The 17,134-nt window shown below is 38.2% G+C and overlaps 1 protein-coding gene across 1 annotated transcript in view; it reads left to right on the forward strand.

Annotated features, from left to right (window-relative positions):
• The window catches only part of METAP1D (methionyl aminopeptidase type 1D, mitochondrial), a 79,631-nt gene that overhangs the window by 48,071 nt on the left and 14,426 nt on the right, over nt 1-17,134 (forward strand). Inside the window, 2 exon segments of the mRNA XM_065880684.1 lie at nt 13,958-14,115; nt 15,903-16,052. Of these exon segments, the coding sequence (XP_065736756.1) occupies nt 13,958-14,115; nt 15,903-16,052 (308 nt within the window).

Consider the following 17,134-nt stretch of genomic DNA (forward strand, 5'->3'; position numbering starts at 1 on the left):
ACCATTTGCCTGATCATACCCTTGGGGCCCTGTCTCATTTACAGCTGGGCTCCCCAAATTTTATTCTTTCTTCTCAAATGAAAACGTTTTCATAGATTTCCATCTAATGCTTTTTTTTTAACTACAGTTTGGTATCTCACAAATCTGTCCCTGTGGGTGTTCACTTAGATTCTGAAAACAGAGCTAGGGTCTTGAAGTGGTTTCCGAGTAAATAATGAAACATGTGTTCAAAGTCTGTAACTCTTCCTTCTCCTTAACCACATCCTAGATAACCCGCCAATGGTGAGTATCATTTGTGTGAATAGATTCTCCAGTTTTAGTTTTCAAGGCCATATTTTAAATTCTAGCTGTCTGAATGATTAATGTGACTAGGAAAATACTGTTGACCCATTTAAATCATGTCAAGCAACATCCATTGCTCATCTACATAATGAAATACACACTAAACATTACATCTTAAGTGTGGGAGCCAGTGAACTACAAAATAATGTTTTACTCCTGTAGCTGAAGAAATAAAATAGAAGACATTAGGACTAACTGTAGCATTAAATATTAAACTATTCAAATGGTAATTGTCAGTGAAAATCACCTATAAACTGAAACAGCTGATAGCATTACTGCTTCAGTAGCTAATTAGAAGGGGGTGGTTACACACAACAGTGTGAGTTTAAGAAAAGTCTTTATGTCAAAGCATGTTTTAATATTATTTGACTATTATGAGATTTATTGTATACAGCTGAGTTGTTTCTATTGTTAATCAGTGGTTGTGAAAATAGTTTGCTGAAAAATTAGAAAAAATTGTTTGATATTTTTATCATGGTTTCATTAAATTGGGCCATGAATAATTTTAAAGACAGCTGATTTATAGTTGAAACTATTTTGATCAATGATCAGATAACAAAGATAAGCTTTGACTACTTTTGAAATATTTAAATTTTGTAAGGACATCAGTTTGCATAGTGTTTAAATAAGTGGAAATTTTAAAGGCACTCAATTTAGGCTATCACATTACCATGGTTACACCTTTGCACGTTATTTTGTGTATCTCATGTAAATAGATCTGTGAGTCACTGATAATTATTTGGTTTTTTTTTTGTTCTTTTGGTAGTTCTGTGCTTAGCTGAATTTAATACAGTTCACACGGCTTGCTTTGGTTTTTATATTTTAGTGTTTGTGATTGACAGTGATTGAGCATTTCTTATGGAGTGCTTGCCTTTTTTGTCATAAATGATGTATGTTGGTAGTGCTTGAAATATAAATACGTTCTTGTATTACTGTTTAATAAACAGGATTTTTTATGCAAAGGAGACTTCTTGGTACATTTAAACAATAAGATTCAGTGAGCTCTAGAATATTTCTATTAAATAGTCAAACAAATGTGTTTAAACTCTTACAAACTAAGTTACTGAGGTTACCAAGGACAACGTAACAGTTTATGGCTAAGCATAACATTGACTGAACACTATTTAATAACAGAATAAAAATAACATTCTGCTGTCTCAAAATTATTTGCGGTAAGGAGCTTTACAGGGGATGTGTTCACTGCCAAGTAGAATCTTTCTAAAACATACTTCTCTCATCCCACCCTTTGCACAAATATAAAATCTATTCCATATACTGTGTTTGGAAGGATATGATTCTTGAATAAAGCTGGGATCGTTTGTGCTTCTAAATGGAAGAAGAGATTTTCCTTAGACTTTACCATCAGCTTTCTAGCAAGGCCCCACCAAGAACTCTCAGAAAAATGTCAAAATTAGGCTGTACATGATTCATCCTACTGAATTTAAGCCTTCTCTCAATACACTACAATCATGAGATGCCATCTGGTTTATAAAGTGTTTATACATCTGCAGTCTCATTTGATAGTCAGGGTGGTCCTGTGATAAAGGCAGGAGAGGACCAGTGCTTTGGATAGCATGGTTTTTAAGTAGCAGTTCTGGGACCCAACCTAGGATCTCATGAATATTTTGTGAAGTACTTACTTTGTGAATTGTCCAAAACACATTTTGACGTTCAGACTGGTTTCTACCTACCGATCAGTCCATTTTAGAGTGACCTTCTCCCATACATAGTCAGGCAACCAGTGATCATAATTACCATTTATCGAGTGCTTACCTTGTGCCACTCTCCATACCTCATGTCATACAGTTATCATAGCAAGCCTGTGAAGAAGGTATTGTTATTCCTGTTAACGGATGAGCAAACTAAGACTTAGAGAATTTAACTAACTTGTCCAAGTAAACCAACTAATGCTCAGAGAAGGGAAAACAATTTAAACAAGAACTCAAGTAAGTATAATTAGAAAGGCACACCTTTCAGAGGAAAATCCCATGGCACATTCACAAGCAAAATATTAAGTGTTTGAAATTCTACTATTTATTTTTACCTCCAAATGGGCTATGTTTTATCTTGGCATTTTTGTTTTTGTTTTATAACACTCTGGTAGAACTATAGTTCAAAAAATGTTCACATTAGACAATAGCATGCTTCAGATATTGTACACATTAAATATTTCAGGACTGTGGCTCTACTGAAGACTTTAATCTAAAAATGAGATGATGAATTTTTCATTCCACCAAGTGTGAATGACCTTGGTCAGCTACGGATTTCAAGTAATATTGTGTTTTCAGCTATGAGAGGCAGCCTGCTTTATACAGGTAAAGAGTACACATTTGGGTAGTGGTGGCAGTGGTTTTCATTTTTAATCTTTAGTACAGAAAATAATGATTTTATAGCTGAGCATCCATATCTGAAAAAAAAAATACAAGAGCCAATTTGTAAGCAGGCTTCTCTGGGACTCCCCTTTTAAGCCTGTACCATTTTAATACATTGTACTTTTTGCATTAATTCTTAAAGCAATGGAGCTGTTATTTCTTCATGTGGTTAACTAAGGCTACATAGTTGAATTAAATATAAAGTTATTTGTGGCAACATAACTACATCACTTCAAAAAGCTACCTTCAGATAATTTGGAACTTTTTTCTTTTGCTAAAGAGGCTACTGTGTATTTTCTCTTTATTTTTTGTGAAAATGACTGCTTGATGAGTGATCCTGGCTTCTATTGTCTTGAATCTGTGTAATCTCAACTACAGAAGCTGAAAATATATTGTTTTCCTGGAGCTTAGCTTTCTTATTTTCGGTTGTGATTATTGACCTACCTAACTACCTACCACTTCTATTGCCTGGTTACAGGGCAGAACTCCCACAATTGTCAAAATACCATCGTAGGATCTATATTCAAATGGTTTCTTTTTGTTTCATGCCTTTCACTTGGAGCTGTACAGTGAAAGCATTCTCAGGAAAATATTAAGATTTTTTTGGGTTTTGTAGGGGTTTTTTGGTAATGATACTGTAGTTTGGGTCAAAGCTCTGAGCTATTTTATACCAATTATTTGCATAAATAACTTTAAAGGGCTCATAAAAAAAAGAGAAAAGAAATGCATCCAACAATATAACTAGAGCATGTTGCATATAGAATTCAGTTGACCCTGTTGTGAGGGGAAGATTAAAATTACAGTCTTTTCAAAGGCTTTAGTACAATTGAAAAATACTCATACTAAAGCTGTGCCTTTGATCATAAATTATAAGTCCCAACATCTTCTATTACTGGATATTTTTATCCAAATAACTAATATTTTGAGTAGTATTTTACATGACAGTAGTATTTAAGAATAGTCTTTTTTAAAGAATTAAAGAAAGACTTTCTCATTATGTCAGTCTTTTGTAAACTCATGATACTTGTATACAGACTTTCTCTAAAATTGAATTCCATGTGTTATTTCTGTGAAACTGCTCTTTCTGATGCTTACTTGTGTGCTTTAATATAAATTTTTTTCTATGTTTTCCTCTTCTTTAACCCAAGTATGTGAGGTAATAGGAATGTTTTTTTGAGAGACTTTGGAAAGTTGAAGTTTGCCAGATGTTCTGTGCTAACCTAGAAGTGTGCATTCTCTGGGTATCAGGACTGTGTGAAATTCTTTCCTGTTACTTTGACAGAATGAATGTTTGCTTTTGGGTCATTTTGGTGTCGTACTTCTACTCTGATCAGAGCTTGACTTTTATTCTGTATTTAAATGATACTACGGCATCCAGAAAATCTGGCAAAGAAAATGATATTTTGATGACATTTTTCACAGGGCTCAACTGGAATGAATTATTACATTTTAACCACAGCCCTAATAAACAGCTTCTTTATTTCCTGTGAAAGGGTACAATATTTCTTTGTCCAAGAAGTTGCCTGAGTATATGTATTGTTGAAGTGCTAAAAAGCTGCTTTTCTCTAAACTTTAGCTGAGACACAATGGGATTTTCTAAGCATATACTATTTCAGTGTGACTCAATATTTTATGATTATAAAGAGGAATTTAAATTCAAATTTTGAACAAAACATTTTTCATCTTAAATGGAGAAATTTCATACAGTAGTCCTAGTTCCTTTTACAGGTTAATCATTTCTGTGTAACTTCCACTTATCCACCAAATGATCTGCTTTTAGATTTAGATTTTGTGTTCTTACTATAATCTTTGACACTCCTCCCCCGGCTATGATTGGGCCGGCCTAAAGGAATTGTTTTCTAGGTTCACAAACATGAGTCTACTTTATTAAATAGGTATGTTTATTGATCTGTGTTTCTAGAATAGGTTGGGTTGTTTTTGTCACCCAAGAAGAGGGGAATGCTTTTTGTTTAAATCACAGATCCCTAGGTGCTAGTGATGTAAATTAATGAATAATAACATATTATCCAATTAGCTTTTGCTAAGAAGCAAAATGAAGTATTTTTCCTAAACCCATTTCTGAACTTGTCATTGACATTATACTCTATCAGTTGCTATTGATACATTTTGTTAAATAGGAAGAGGGATGTAGCACTGAGCCAACTTCCTGATGGAGCCTTGGGGAAGGTCATGTTTTGCCATGACCTGGGCATCATTCTTGAATGTTGTTATTATTGGTAGGGGGTGCCCTCAGGCCGCCACCCTTCCTCTTCCCAGAAGTGCTCTATGGCTGGCTTTCCAGCTCATCTTCTTTAGAACCAGGACTTCCAGGCTCTGGTTTATAGGCTTGATGATGAGTTACATCCACAGCCTCATATGTGTGGTGGAGACTACTATCTCACCTTCCTCTGACTACTTAGTGTTATTAGTTGTAGTGGCCCAATTCTAATATGAGTATGATAAAGTCTCATAGAAATTGCAAACTTAGAGCTTTAAGCAGCTAGGATTTTGTGTCACGTAAAATGCTTTACACATTTCTTTTTTTTTTATTTCTGTGGAATCTTTGTTACTGTTTTAGCCATCTTAGCTATAAATAACTTCAAGGACAACCTTGTTGGATGTCGAGTAGAATCTTTATTTCAGATAAGTGTTTATGCCAGCATACTTTAGGCTTGACTCTGTGCTTTATTTTGAGCATTAAAGAAAATGATCTGTTTTCCAACACCTGCATAACAATTGGCCTGTATCCTCTTGAGAAATGTTGTTTAATAAACACTGTAGCTTTATCGTCCAGAGGCTGTTGCTGGATGCTGTTGCCAAATGCTGTTAATTAAGAAAAAAAAAAGTTTTTTTTTACAGGTTTGTGAAACAGATCCACTCCTCTCCTTGTAATGGCATCTTAGCTTGAAATCCAGGAAGTAATGGTGTATGGTGTCCATATCCATGATTTTCTGAATTGGAGAAAAAGTGTGGAAAGCAAAAAAAAAAAAGTGTGGAAAGCATCTGGGGAAAAGGAGGCTCTTTACCAGCTTGTTTCCTGTAAGCTCAATTGGAAGACCTTGTCCGTGCAAATAGATTTCAAAATAGAGCCTGCCCTTTGACTGTCTCCATAATTACATGGCTTGCTCTGTATTTTATTTGGCAGTCAGAGCAGTTAACCCCTGGAAGGAAGGGGCTGATGGCATGGGCAGCTTAGCTCCCCAGACATGTCCGTGGGAATGAATAAAGCACTGTTTGGAGAAGCTCATAGCTAAAAGCACACCAGAACTCAACCAAAACTTTTAAAAAGCAAGTTTAATAATGTCTGTTATGATTGGTTTAAAAACTTACTTTGTCCTTATTGTGTAGATTGTAGAGAGGTATTAATTGTTTTTTTAAAAAGGGGAGTTGGGGGAGTTCCTTGTTGCTTTGATGTAATCAACATCTGTCAACAGAATGAATTTGCTTTTGTTTAGTTCCAAGGGCCCTTGTCCTTAAGCTTTGCCCAATCAGTATCTGCTTCAGCCTGGGGCATTCCCCTAGCTGTTTTGGGTTTTTTTCCCTTCTTTTTCTTTTTCTTCTTCTTCTTCAACAGATGCACAGGTTATTTCTTGTGAAATGTGAGCTTCTCCTCTGCGTTATAGTCTCCTTGATATGGGAAGGAACTTTCTTTCTCATTTACTCTTAAAACATGTACCTCTTACTACTAGATTATAAAAATCAATGGGAGTTACAGAGAGTGAGGCAGACTATTTAATTTTCCTTTCACGACATTTGTGCAAGTTATCAAACCTATCAAGCGGACAGTCAATATTTTAGGTCAGGAAATATGAGACATGGCTGCATTCGCCGTGCTGTAAGACCCTGTGCTCCTACCCTGGGTAATTGGTTGGAGTTCATGAACTGTGATCTTTCTGTGGTTCTAAATCAGCACCGTGAAAATGTATTTCTGTGGTACAGTCCCTCCTGAGCCTACTGTAGGAAGCAATATTTCTAAGCAGTTAAAAATATCTTGAACTGCTGTCACAAGTTGCTTTTTTTTAGAGTTAATGTATTATTTTAGCAAATCCTTTGATTTAAAATTAAAATCATCAATGAGTGTAAGAGCCATATTTGAAAATGAATTAGCAAAACGTTGTTTTCTCTTAGTAATCATAAATCATTTAAATCTGGCAGGCATTCCTCCCTTCATCCAAAATAATTGCCTCCATTTGTAAAATCAATTAGATGTTGATATGCTATAAATAATAGTTTTGTTACTAGACTTTGACATTTGCTGATCATTACGAAAAAATACATTCAGCAAGACATTTTACAGGGTGTCTTTTAAATTACATATTATCTCTGGTTGACATTGTTGCCTAATGTAAAGTGATACAGGCTACTTTATTGTGTTGTTTTCTACCCAGATACTTGAAGCCTCTGAAACATACCATAACTGAGGATTGATGGCACTCTGGAGGGTGAAAGTGCTTCCCTGGAAACGTACAGTGAAACATAGAGGTGTTGGTAGCCCACACTTGAGTACAAATGTACTCTGTTCAGTTTTACAACTGCTTAAGATAATAAGCATTAATAGGCATTTTAAATGTCTCTTTGGAAGTTCATTCAGAACTCTCTCTTAAAAATACTTGTTGACCAAAAGAAAACTTGCATTTCCGAGGGTAAAATCAGCTTAATTAAGGGTCATTAGTAGAGGTACACATAAAAACCCAGGGCTCAGTGGGTGAAATGGAAGCTTTTCATTATGTGGTATAGAATGCACGCGCAGATAACAATTAAAATGAACCCTGAGTAAGAGGCCAGTGAATATAGGGCATGTCATGTGCAGCAATATTAGTTATTTTAAATGCATTCTTCCCCCATCATACTTGAATTCTGTAGTCCCACCTTTCAGACTTAATCTGTAAAGGGAAATAAAATGCAGCTTTTAGAAATTGATGTTATTACCGAATATGAAAATATTTAAAACTGTAACCTAGATTTTCATTTCAAATACAAATTTAGAATATGAAAAATGTGCTGCAGGATCCAAGGGCCATGTAGCAATTTCAATAGACATTCAGGCCGCACAGCGCGCTCCTCCGTGGAAGGAAAGAAGCAGTTGCTTATAATTTTTGACATTCAGCTCAAACTAGGAGCTAATAGAATTTTTATGACACTGAAAATAAATTCTTGTTATTACCTGTGATAACAGTAAGTATTCTAGTATTCATAACTGATAACGTATAGATTTACTGCCTAAGGAAACCTTATAGAGAGTTTCTGTTACATAATTGACAGTAACAACACTCGCTATGATCATGTCTTTTAAGATCAAATTAGTCCAAAGCAGCTCCTTGCTGATCTGGGGCTCTCCTCTTCTGAGGTTTCTGATGATTTCCTACTGGCATGTCCTAAACTTCAGATTAGTCAACTTAACCCTTGTTTCCTAAAAATAGCTTTAACAAAAGAGGGTTTGCTGTGAGTCCTGGGTGAATGATGGTGCCCAGAAGACCGAGGGGCCAGTCCCGAGGCTGATGGAAAGCTGCCTGGTGTCCCTGCCTCTGATGATGGACATCATCAAATTAGCTGTGTAACATTGACGGTAGCAAGTTGGAAGTTACATGTAGTTATTAGAAGGTATCAGCAGTTCTTCTATTTAGTTATTTTTTAAATTGAAATATAACAGATGTATAACATATGTGTTCATTTTGGATGTACAAAGCAGTGCTTTTACAAAGAAAGGAAATATATAGGAAATTCAACAAACCTTTTCTAGAGTGATCTATAGCAGATAATGTAGTTTGTGACCCTGAGTATAATTGGGATGGGGGATTTTAATTTTACTCCCTCTGCATTTAGAAAATTTGTTAATTGCTATTTATGAATTATACTATGATAAGCAAAGTTGAGGATCTCCCCCCCCCGCATTTTTTGTCATGTTAATTGGAGAGCCATTATCTTCTAAAGGCACATATTGATGTAAGACCATTTCTTCATTTCACCTGTGAAAACACTAAATTGTTTTTTTTTTTCTGGTTTGTAATGAATAGTTAGTAGAATAAACACGGCATGGTACCTTATTATCCTGTTACTTTGTGACAACATTTATAGGGTATCTTTTATCAGATTGAAAGAAAAGATTTTGCTTCCAATAAAAATGTATCTTATGGAAGTGGAGTTGCTGAGAACACTGCAAAACCATAATTGTCAACAGATTGGATATGTTCAGGCTGTGTTCCCAATGTTTAAGTCATGTGTGGAGGTGCCTGCCTCTTTCTGGCAGTGAGCCCATTATTTAGCAGAACAGGTATGTTGGCGACACTGTTCATTCTAGAAGTGAATGTCTGAGAAGCCTCATTCAGATCTCCTAGTAGAGACCTGATGACTTCATGCGTTGAGTTTAAGAACATTGGAAAGATTCCCCCTGTAATGACTGTGTACTTGAACTTGATAATACTGATAAAGATGACCTCTCTTTCATGTTATCAACTGCATTGAAAAAAGTCTACATGAGTCCTAAAATTGATCAGACTCTACATCGTCCCATTGCCTGGGACATAGCATGACAGTCAGAAGCTGCTGAACGAAGGCACACATGTCAGAGCTAAAAGAGACCTCAGGGACTTCCCTGGTGGCGCAGTGGTTAAGAATCCGCCTGCCAATGCAGGGGATGGGTTCGAGCCCTGGTCCGGGAAGATCCCACATGCCGCGGAGCAACTAAGCCCGTGCACCACAACTACTGAGCCTGCACTCTAGAGCCCACGAGGCACAACTACTGAAGCCCGTGCGCCTAGAGCCCGTGCTCTGCAACAAGAGAAGCCACCGCAATGAGAAGCCCGCACACCGCAACCAAGAGTAGCCCCAGCTCACTGCAACTAGAGAAAGCCCGCGCACAGCAGCAAAGACCCAACGCAGCCAAAAATAAATAAATAAATTTATATTAAAAAAAAATAGACCTCAAAGATTATGAAATTCACTCCCTCATTTTACTAAACCTTCTGTAGCAGTTGATAGTGTCTGTGAAGTGCTCAGTACAGAGCTTGGCACCAGTAGGCTCTCAGCCAGTGTTCACTGCTGTTGTTACTGCCCGAGGTCACACAGTTAGCTCCTGGCAGGACCAGGAGCGGAACCTCTAGCTCCAATGCGGTGTCATTCGGGCCCATTTTTCATCAGGAATATCACCATCTGTTATAATCGAATGTATTTGTTTGCTTCTTGTCTGTGTCGCACCACGGAATATGAGCTCCCTGAGGCAGGGACTTTGTCACCTGGTTCACCTCGTGTCCAAAGCATGGCATGTAGGAGGAGCTCAGTAAGTAATTGTCAAATAAAAGAATAAGTAAATTTCAAGGCCCACAGGTAAACATGTTGAGTGTTGAGAAGGGAAAGGAAAAGACATTAACATTTATGGGGTGTCTACTTTTTTATTTTTTTGGCCACACCACGTGTCTTGCGGGATCTCAGTTCCCCGACCAGGGATTGAACCCAGGCCATGGCAGTGAAAGCCTGGAATCCTAACCACTAGGCCACCAGGGAACTCCCCCATGGAGCGCCTACTTTTAAAAGATGGTTTAGGGATATGTGTTATCTCAACTAACGTTCACAACCTGGTGGTGAGGAAAGCACTACTATTCCCATGTAATGGTGAAGAAAGTGGGGCTCAGAAGTTTTGGTAATTCAGATCTGACTTCAAAGCTCGTGTTATTTTCACTACCACAATGCCTCCCAGTTAAATCAGTTCTAAGACTTTTCATGAAAAATACCTTCATTCTGAATGTTGGCTGGTTCCATGATGTTTATTTTTTTTCATGATTAAAAAAAAATTTCTTTGAAATTGGATCCCTGAAAAAACACATGCTATAGCAAAGCATACCAGCTACTAGAGCCCGTGCACACTGTTGAAAGGCAGCTTGGAGCGGCAGACACAGCCCTGGATTTGGACTTCGAGGACTCTAGCTGGGGCCACCAGAGGTGTGAGCCTTTGTTCCTCATCCATAAACTAGTGACATCAACAGCTGCCTGCCTCCCTAACAGCACTGGTAAGACTTAATGTGTGTGGAGCACCTAGCACTGTGCTTAATTAAAGAAACTGGCCATTAAGTGTTAACCACTATTATTGTTTTCTATTTCTATTAGTGTTATCGTTATTAATAGTCATCATAATACATGCTTTTCTCAGAAGGGAAACACTTGGGAGCTTGTCTTTGGTCCTACCTAGGGATGCAGTTAGGGAGCCCAGAATCATGGATTGATTCCACCTGAGCCTTTCCTTGGCTTTAACTGGGACCCAGATTTTTCCATTCTGTGTCCACAGACTGCCCAGCCAAACCTCTACAGCATGTGTTTGGTCAGCAAAGGGAGTTTGGCTTGAGAAAGAGGATGGATTAGGTCAACCCATCACCACTTTTGCAAAAAAAAAAAAAAATAATAGTGGTAACTTTTACTAGTTTTGTGAGGCCTTTTACATTTTCAGGTGTGTCCTTGTGTGTTGTTAGCTCATCTTTTTCTCACGCATGAGAGAGCAACATACTTCATGAAGGCAACTGGACCTGCTTTCCCGCAGCTTTGGCACTCTGGCAGAGTTACTTACCTTTGTGTGCTTCCGTATCTTCAACTGTGGAATGAGTAACAACAGTTCACAGTTTACAGGGTTCTCAGGAAGATTAATGAGCTACCATATGTAAAGGGCCTAGCATAGTAATTGATGCACAATAAGTTCTCAGTATTAGAAGCTATAGTGAAGCCCAGGGTTTCTTTCTCATTTTACTTTTCAAGTATTCTTGAAGGAACTACCATTTTTTGGGGCATCTACTAAAGGCAGGGCACTTTCACAGACTTTATTCCAATTAATTCTCACTTGAGACTCAAAACAAGACACTTGCTCAGGGCCACACAGCTACCAAGTAGTAGAGCTGAGACAGAAGTCCAGGCTTCTGCTTTCCAACCATCTGCTTTTACTAGGAAACTACCCTGCCCCTCATAGACAGTTAACATCCTGGGGCTGGTGGTGTTGTCTTTAGGGAAATGTTGTACTTCACAAGCTTTAGGGAATATGTACCTGCCTCTATTAAGCAACTTTTTTTCTTTTTAAAGAAGTGATATTACTGGCAGCATTTTGTCTGGTATTTGGAATTATTTAAAATAATACCTGAAACACCTCTGTAAGTTTGATTCAACAATGTTACTTTCAGCTTTCTGGAAGAGCATGATTGAGTGAAACTTAGGACACTGAATCAATGACTATCGGGGTTTGTTTGCTTCTGTGCCTTTTCCCCATTTTTCCTTTCTCCCACTTAGAGATCTTGAGTTTTGGGGCTAATACTCACCTGCAATTTGTGTTTCCATTATGTTTCACAGCTGGAAGATTACTCTAGGCCAGTAATTCTCAAACTTCAGTGTGCATGAGAATCACTCTGGTGAGGGATTGTTAAAACACAGATTGCTGACCACATCCCAGAGTCTGAGTCAGTAAATTGAGGAGGGGCCCAAGAATTTGCATCTTTTCCCCATGTGATACTAATATGCTGGTCTGGGTACCACATTTCGAGAACCAGTGCTCTAGACCGGGAGTCGACAAAATTCTTCTCTAAGGGGCAGGTAGTAAATATCTTAGGCTTTGTGAGCCATATGTTCTCTGTCACAACTATTCAATTCTGCCACTGTTGCTCAAAAGCAGCCATGGCTAATTGTAAGTGAATGAGCGTAGCTATGTTCCAATAAACCTTTATTTATGGGCACTGAACTTTGAATATTGTATAAGTTCATGTTACAAAATATGATTTTTTTCAACCATTTATAAATATAAAAATCATTTTTAGGTTGGGGCTATATAAAAATAGGCAGCAGGGCAGATTTGCCCTTTGGGCTGTAGTTTGCCAACCCCTGACATGCAATTATGGCATGTTGGGGATTTTTAAAACTATTGTTTTTTTTTTTTTTTGCGGTACGCGGGCCTCTCACTGCCGTGGCCTCTCCCGCTGCGGAGCACAGGCTCTGGATGTGCAGGCTCAGCGGCCATGGCTCACGGGCCCAGCTGCTCCGTGGCATGTGGGATCTCCCCGGACCGGGGCACGAACCCGCGTCCCCTGCATCGGCAGGCGGACTCTCAACCACTGTGCCACCAGGGAAGCCCCAAAACTATTGTTTTAATTATAAAAGTAATGCAAGTGAATGTTTTTAAAAGTCGATCAGTATAGAAGAAAACAGAAGGAATCAGGAAGTCTTCCTCCCCACCCCAGCCCCAATCAGATATCCCAGAAATAACCACAATTGCTGAATATCAATTTTCAGAAAGTTTATAGGCATATACAAGCCTGTATAAATGTATAAGTTCTTTTTACATGAGCTTTTTACATAAGCTCCTTTTAATGAACTTTTAATATGTACTGCTCAGCATTTGCTATTTTCCTAACAATATATTGTGACCTCTTTCAATGTCAATACATAGAGATGATTTAGCTTATTCTCTTTAATACCTCTATAGTTTTCTGTTGTATAGATTTACCATAATATATTTAACCAGTCCCCTACGGATGGACATTTGGATTATTTCCCATTTTTTTCTACCACAAACAGCGCTACAGTTCATCTTCAGACATCCATCATTGCATACAGTAGAGTCCTAGGAGATGAATTGCTGAGTCAAAGGATGTGTGCATTTAAAATTTTGATAGATATTTCTAAATTCCTGTTGTGGGTACTTTAGGACCCTACATTCGTTTCCTGTCAGGGTTACACCCTCCAGTTTTGCTATTTAGTCTTTATCTGACTCGAGCATTCATTACAATGACTTTCAGTATAATGCCTCGCTGCACATGAACTTAACACAGAGTAGTAATCCTATCGAGGGCAAAAAGTGCAGCTGGTAATTTGTCCAGGATTCGTGAAAGGAAAATGGCTTTAAAGAACATAAAGCCACCCAAACAGTGCCCTGAATCTAGGGTCATCCTGGACATGGCTGCTTTTAAGGTACCACAGCAGAAATTGCTCTTTTTATAGACCTGGTGTTTAGCAGATGTTTCTATATGTTTTTTACCCACTAGAATAGAGTTTTCCATTGTCAAACATTTATGTAAACATACTATTAGCTAATAAATATGCTTTGCTACTATTGTACTAGAACTCAGAATACCACTGCTTTCCTTTCTATTCGGGGCTTTTTCTCTTTTGTGCCAATAAAGGATTATAATAATGATCTAATAGACAACAACGCAACATCTTAAAATGTAGCACTAAGTAGTTTTTTTTTTTGCTTAAGATATGTCTATTACTGCTTCTAGGTTGTCACAGGATTTTCTCTTCATCACTCAATCATATCTACTTACAAAAGCAGTCAAGCAGTCAACAAAGAAGAAATTTCTTTTTCCGAAGACAAAGAGAGATTTCACACAGTATAGTTTTGCCGGCTGCAGTTTCTTCAGCTCATCCAGTCCCTAAGGTACTGTACTGCCTATTATTTTTTTGCTGCTTTTTCCGGCCAAGATAAAGGTTAACTGCAGAAGCAATCAAGTGTTTTTGCACCTTTGACTTCTGAGGTGTTTGAATTATAATTTTTAAACTTGGTCTGTGATTTAAACCTGTGGTTTGGGAAGTTTTAACATCCTGCAGTTCTATAATATTCATTTTTTAAAATAAAGCACTGAGCTTATAACTGCTTAATTCACTTAGAATTTAAGTTTCTATCATTAAAATTTCCATATTAAATTTCTACCATGAAGATAAGATTATAGACAATCTGTCCATTTTTCTAAAATGCAATGTAAAGGAGGTGTGGGGATCGTTTAGGAAGAACGAGAATAGGTGAAAGAAATATAGATTTGTCGCCAAAGTCACCTGCTTTCCCTCTTTTTCTGTTTTTTTGTTGGTTTTTTTTTTGCAGTAAACCCACATTAAGTATATCATACTCCCTGAAGGTGAGTGGCCCATTTCTGTGCCAAGGGCTGACAAGACAGGCCACCAGAGCCCAGAGTATGTTTCTGGTATTTCCTTAGTAGAAAAGAAAAAAGAAGTCTCCAGAGAGGTGAATGTATTGTTTTAGAATTTCAGTGACAAGCCAACAGCCCTTCTGCCTGTGGTTGTAACCTGGCCAGATTGCAAAGAGAGAGGAGGCGGGGCTGTGGGAGACCGGGTGTGCTTTGTGGGTGCTGGTGGTAGAGCTGTAGCAGAGAAGATGCTCACCCCGAGCTCGGCTGCTGCAGCCCAAGCGATGGCGTTACTTGTGTCAGAAAGGCCCATCTGAACACAAGAACAAGTGAAGGTCCTTAAATCCTGCATGATGCAGTTCCCAAAGTGCAGAGCCCTAACCTCAGCCCTTCCAGAGATGCTGTGATGTCCATTGAATAGCGTTATCTCTCTCAGCTTCCTGTCCCCAACTGCTGTGTAGCCTTACTGGGTACTGCTCAACAAAACTTATGTAGCAGTTGCCATAAATAGTTTGTAAAGAGCTGTGCAAAACCTTGGGACTGAAAGGAGCTCTGTGTGTAAGGTAGTATTTATTTTCTGAATACTGCCCATGGATTTAAGTTAGTGGTGGAGAATGTTCTCCAAGGGTGATCAGAGTTGAACATTTTGAGTTTTAGAGGAGGGGGGAGTTTGTTTGTTTTTGACAAATGATGGAAGTGTTCAAAGTATTTTTTATGTACTTGAAAAAAAAAGAAAGGAAAAGGAAAGAGAGCTGTTTCGTTTTGTCCTCTAGTTCCTTCTTAGTTTGGGTACAGTTGCAAAGTGTAAGAGAAGTGCATATGTAATAGGCATCCGTGAACTTGACAGTCAGCCTTTTACATATATTCATTGGGAGAGGGTGTTGTGAGCTATCCTTTGCATAAATTTGTCTTTGTGTCGAGCAGATGAAAGTGCTCTTAATTAACCATTTGGCAATTGGGAAGCTTGGTGCTATTTGTTATCAATGGCAATAGGCTTCTAACGGGGTTGGAGAAGGAAGAAAACTCCTGTTTGTTTTGACCAGAAGTCTCCTTCAGTCCAGTGTGACTCAAAGCACAGAAAGGTTAACAGACCATCCAGAGGCAGCACTAACAGGCCATGTTAAGTTCAAAAGGGCAGGGGAAGGAACTGGGGGCAGCCTGGAGGGTCTGTTGTGCTGGCTTCAGAGGTCGGTGCTCCGGCAGGAAGGGCAGAGCTCCATGAAGCAGGGGGCTGTGTCCGAAAAAATGATCCCATTGTCATGCACTGGGTTCTGATCTTCGTTTTCAATCCTTTTTCCTCAAGCACATAAAGAAGCCAGACTATGTGACGACAGGCATTGTACCCGACTGGGGAGAGAGCATAGAAGTTAAGAATGAAGATCAGATTCAAGGGCTTCGTCAGGCTTGTCAGCTGGCCCGCCATGTCCTCCTCCTGGCCGGGAAGAGTTTAAAGGTGGCGTCTCACCAAGCCTCGGAAGACTTACATAAGGGGCAACAAACCCTGCTCCCCTTTTTTCCTTTTCCCTTTAACTCTTCTTTTGTACACATCTAATTTGTTAAAATTAAGTAAAGCCTTGGGATAGGGGAAAGGGATCGTATTATTTCTGTGTTTATTCAAGAGATAATTGAAAATACAAATTTGATGTTAGGTAGCAGAATTCTGGAGATACTTGGAGCACAATCAGCCTATCCAAGTTGATCCATGGCAGATGGCTTTGACTTTTCCCCTCTTACTCCTGCCTGTGGTTTCTTCTTTTATTCCCCACATTATTTCCGTGTGCCTGAAGAGTTGCTTTGCCTCATCCTTTGTCTCTTATTTTCTTACATTGGCTCTGCAAAGAAAGACAGACCACATACACTAAGCTATAGGTAATTCAGCAATGTCATTGTGTACAACTGTCTTACTACAAGATTTAGGTCTTTTGGAATAATCTGAAACTGAATCTGAATCCTGCTATGTAAGGATCATAAAAGAAAATACTGTAGTTTCCAAAAGGTGGGCAGAATTTAGGAAGTGAGACTCAAAGATGAAACACTTAGTGTATCATTTGTGTAATAGACTTGTTATAGCAACACTACTAACCATAATGTGAATATAAAATAACATAAAAAAACTCTTGAAGAAATACTTTTTAATAAAAGATTTTGTTTTAGAATTTTGCTCATGATTTATGAACTTGTGGAGATAGTCCTCATGTGCCCACAAAACTTGATTTCAGTTTTCTTCTAGTTTGGGAGCAATTGGATACATTCTAGTAAGGGAAAAATATTTTTTGAAAAGACATTGATTTATTTAGGCATGAAAGAAATCAAGATTAGTGAACCTGAATCTCTACAAAATGTATCAGACTTAGTTTTTTAAATCATGATCCATAACCTCCATGCCATTATGGCGAAACCCATGTAATGTTTCACTGAGATAAAAAGGTGTGGTTTGACCTACTTTTCAAGCTTTGTCATCTAAATTGAAGATCCTTTTGAGAATTTATATGCTTTGGTTAGCCCAGGGCAGTAACCATTGAAGAAGAGGAAGGA

This window comes from Phocoena phocoena, chromosome 7 (assembly GCF_963924675.1).
Source record: "Phocoena phocoena chromosome 7, mPhoPho1.1, whole genome shotgun sequence".
In the NCBI taxonomy this organism is placed as follows: Eukaryota; Metazoa; Chordata; class Mammalia; order Artiodactyla; family Phocoenidae; genus Phocoena; species Phocoena phocoena.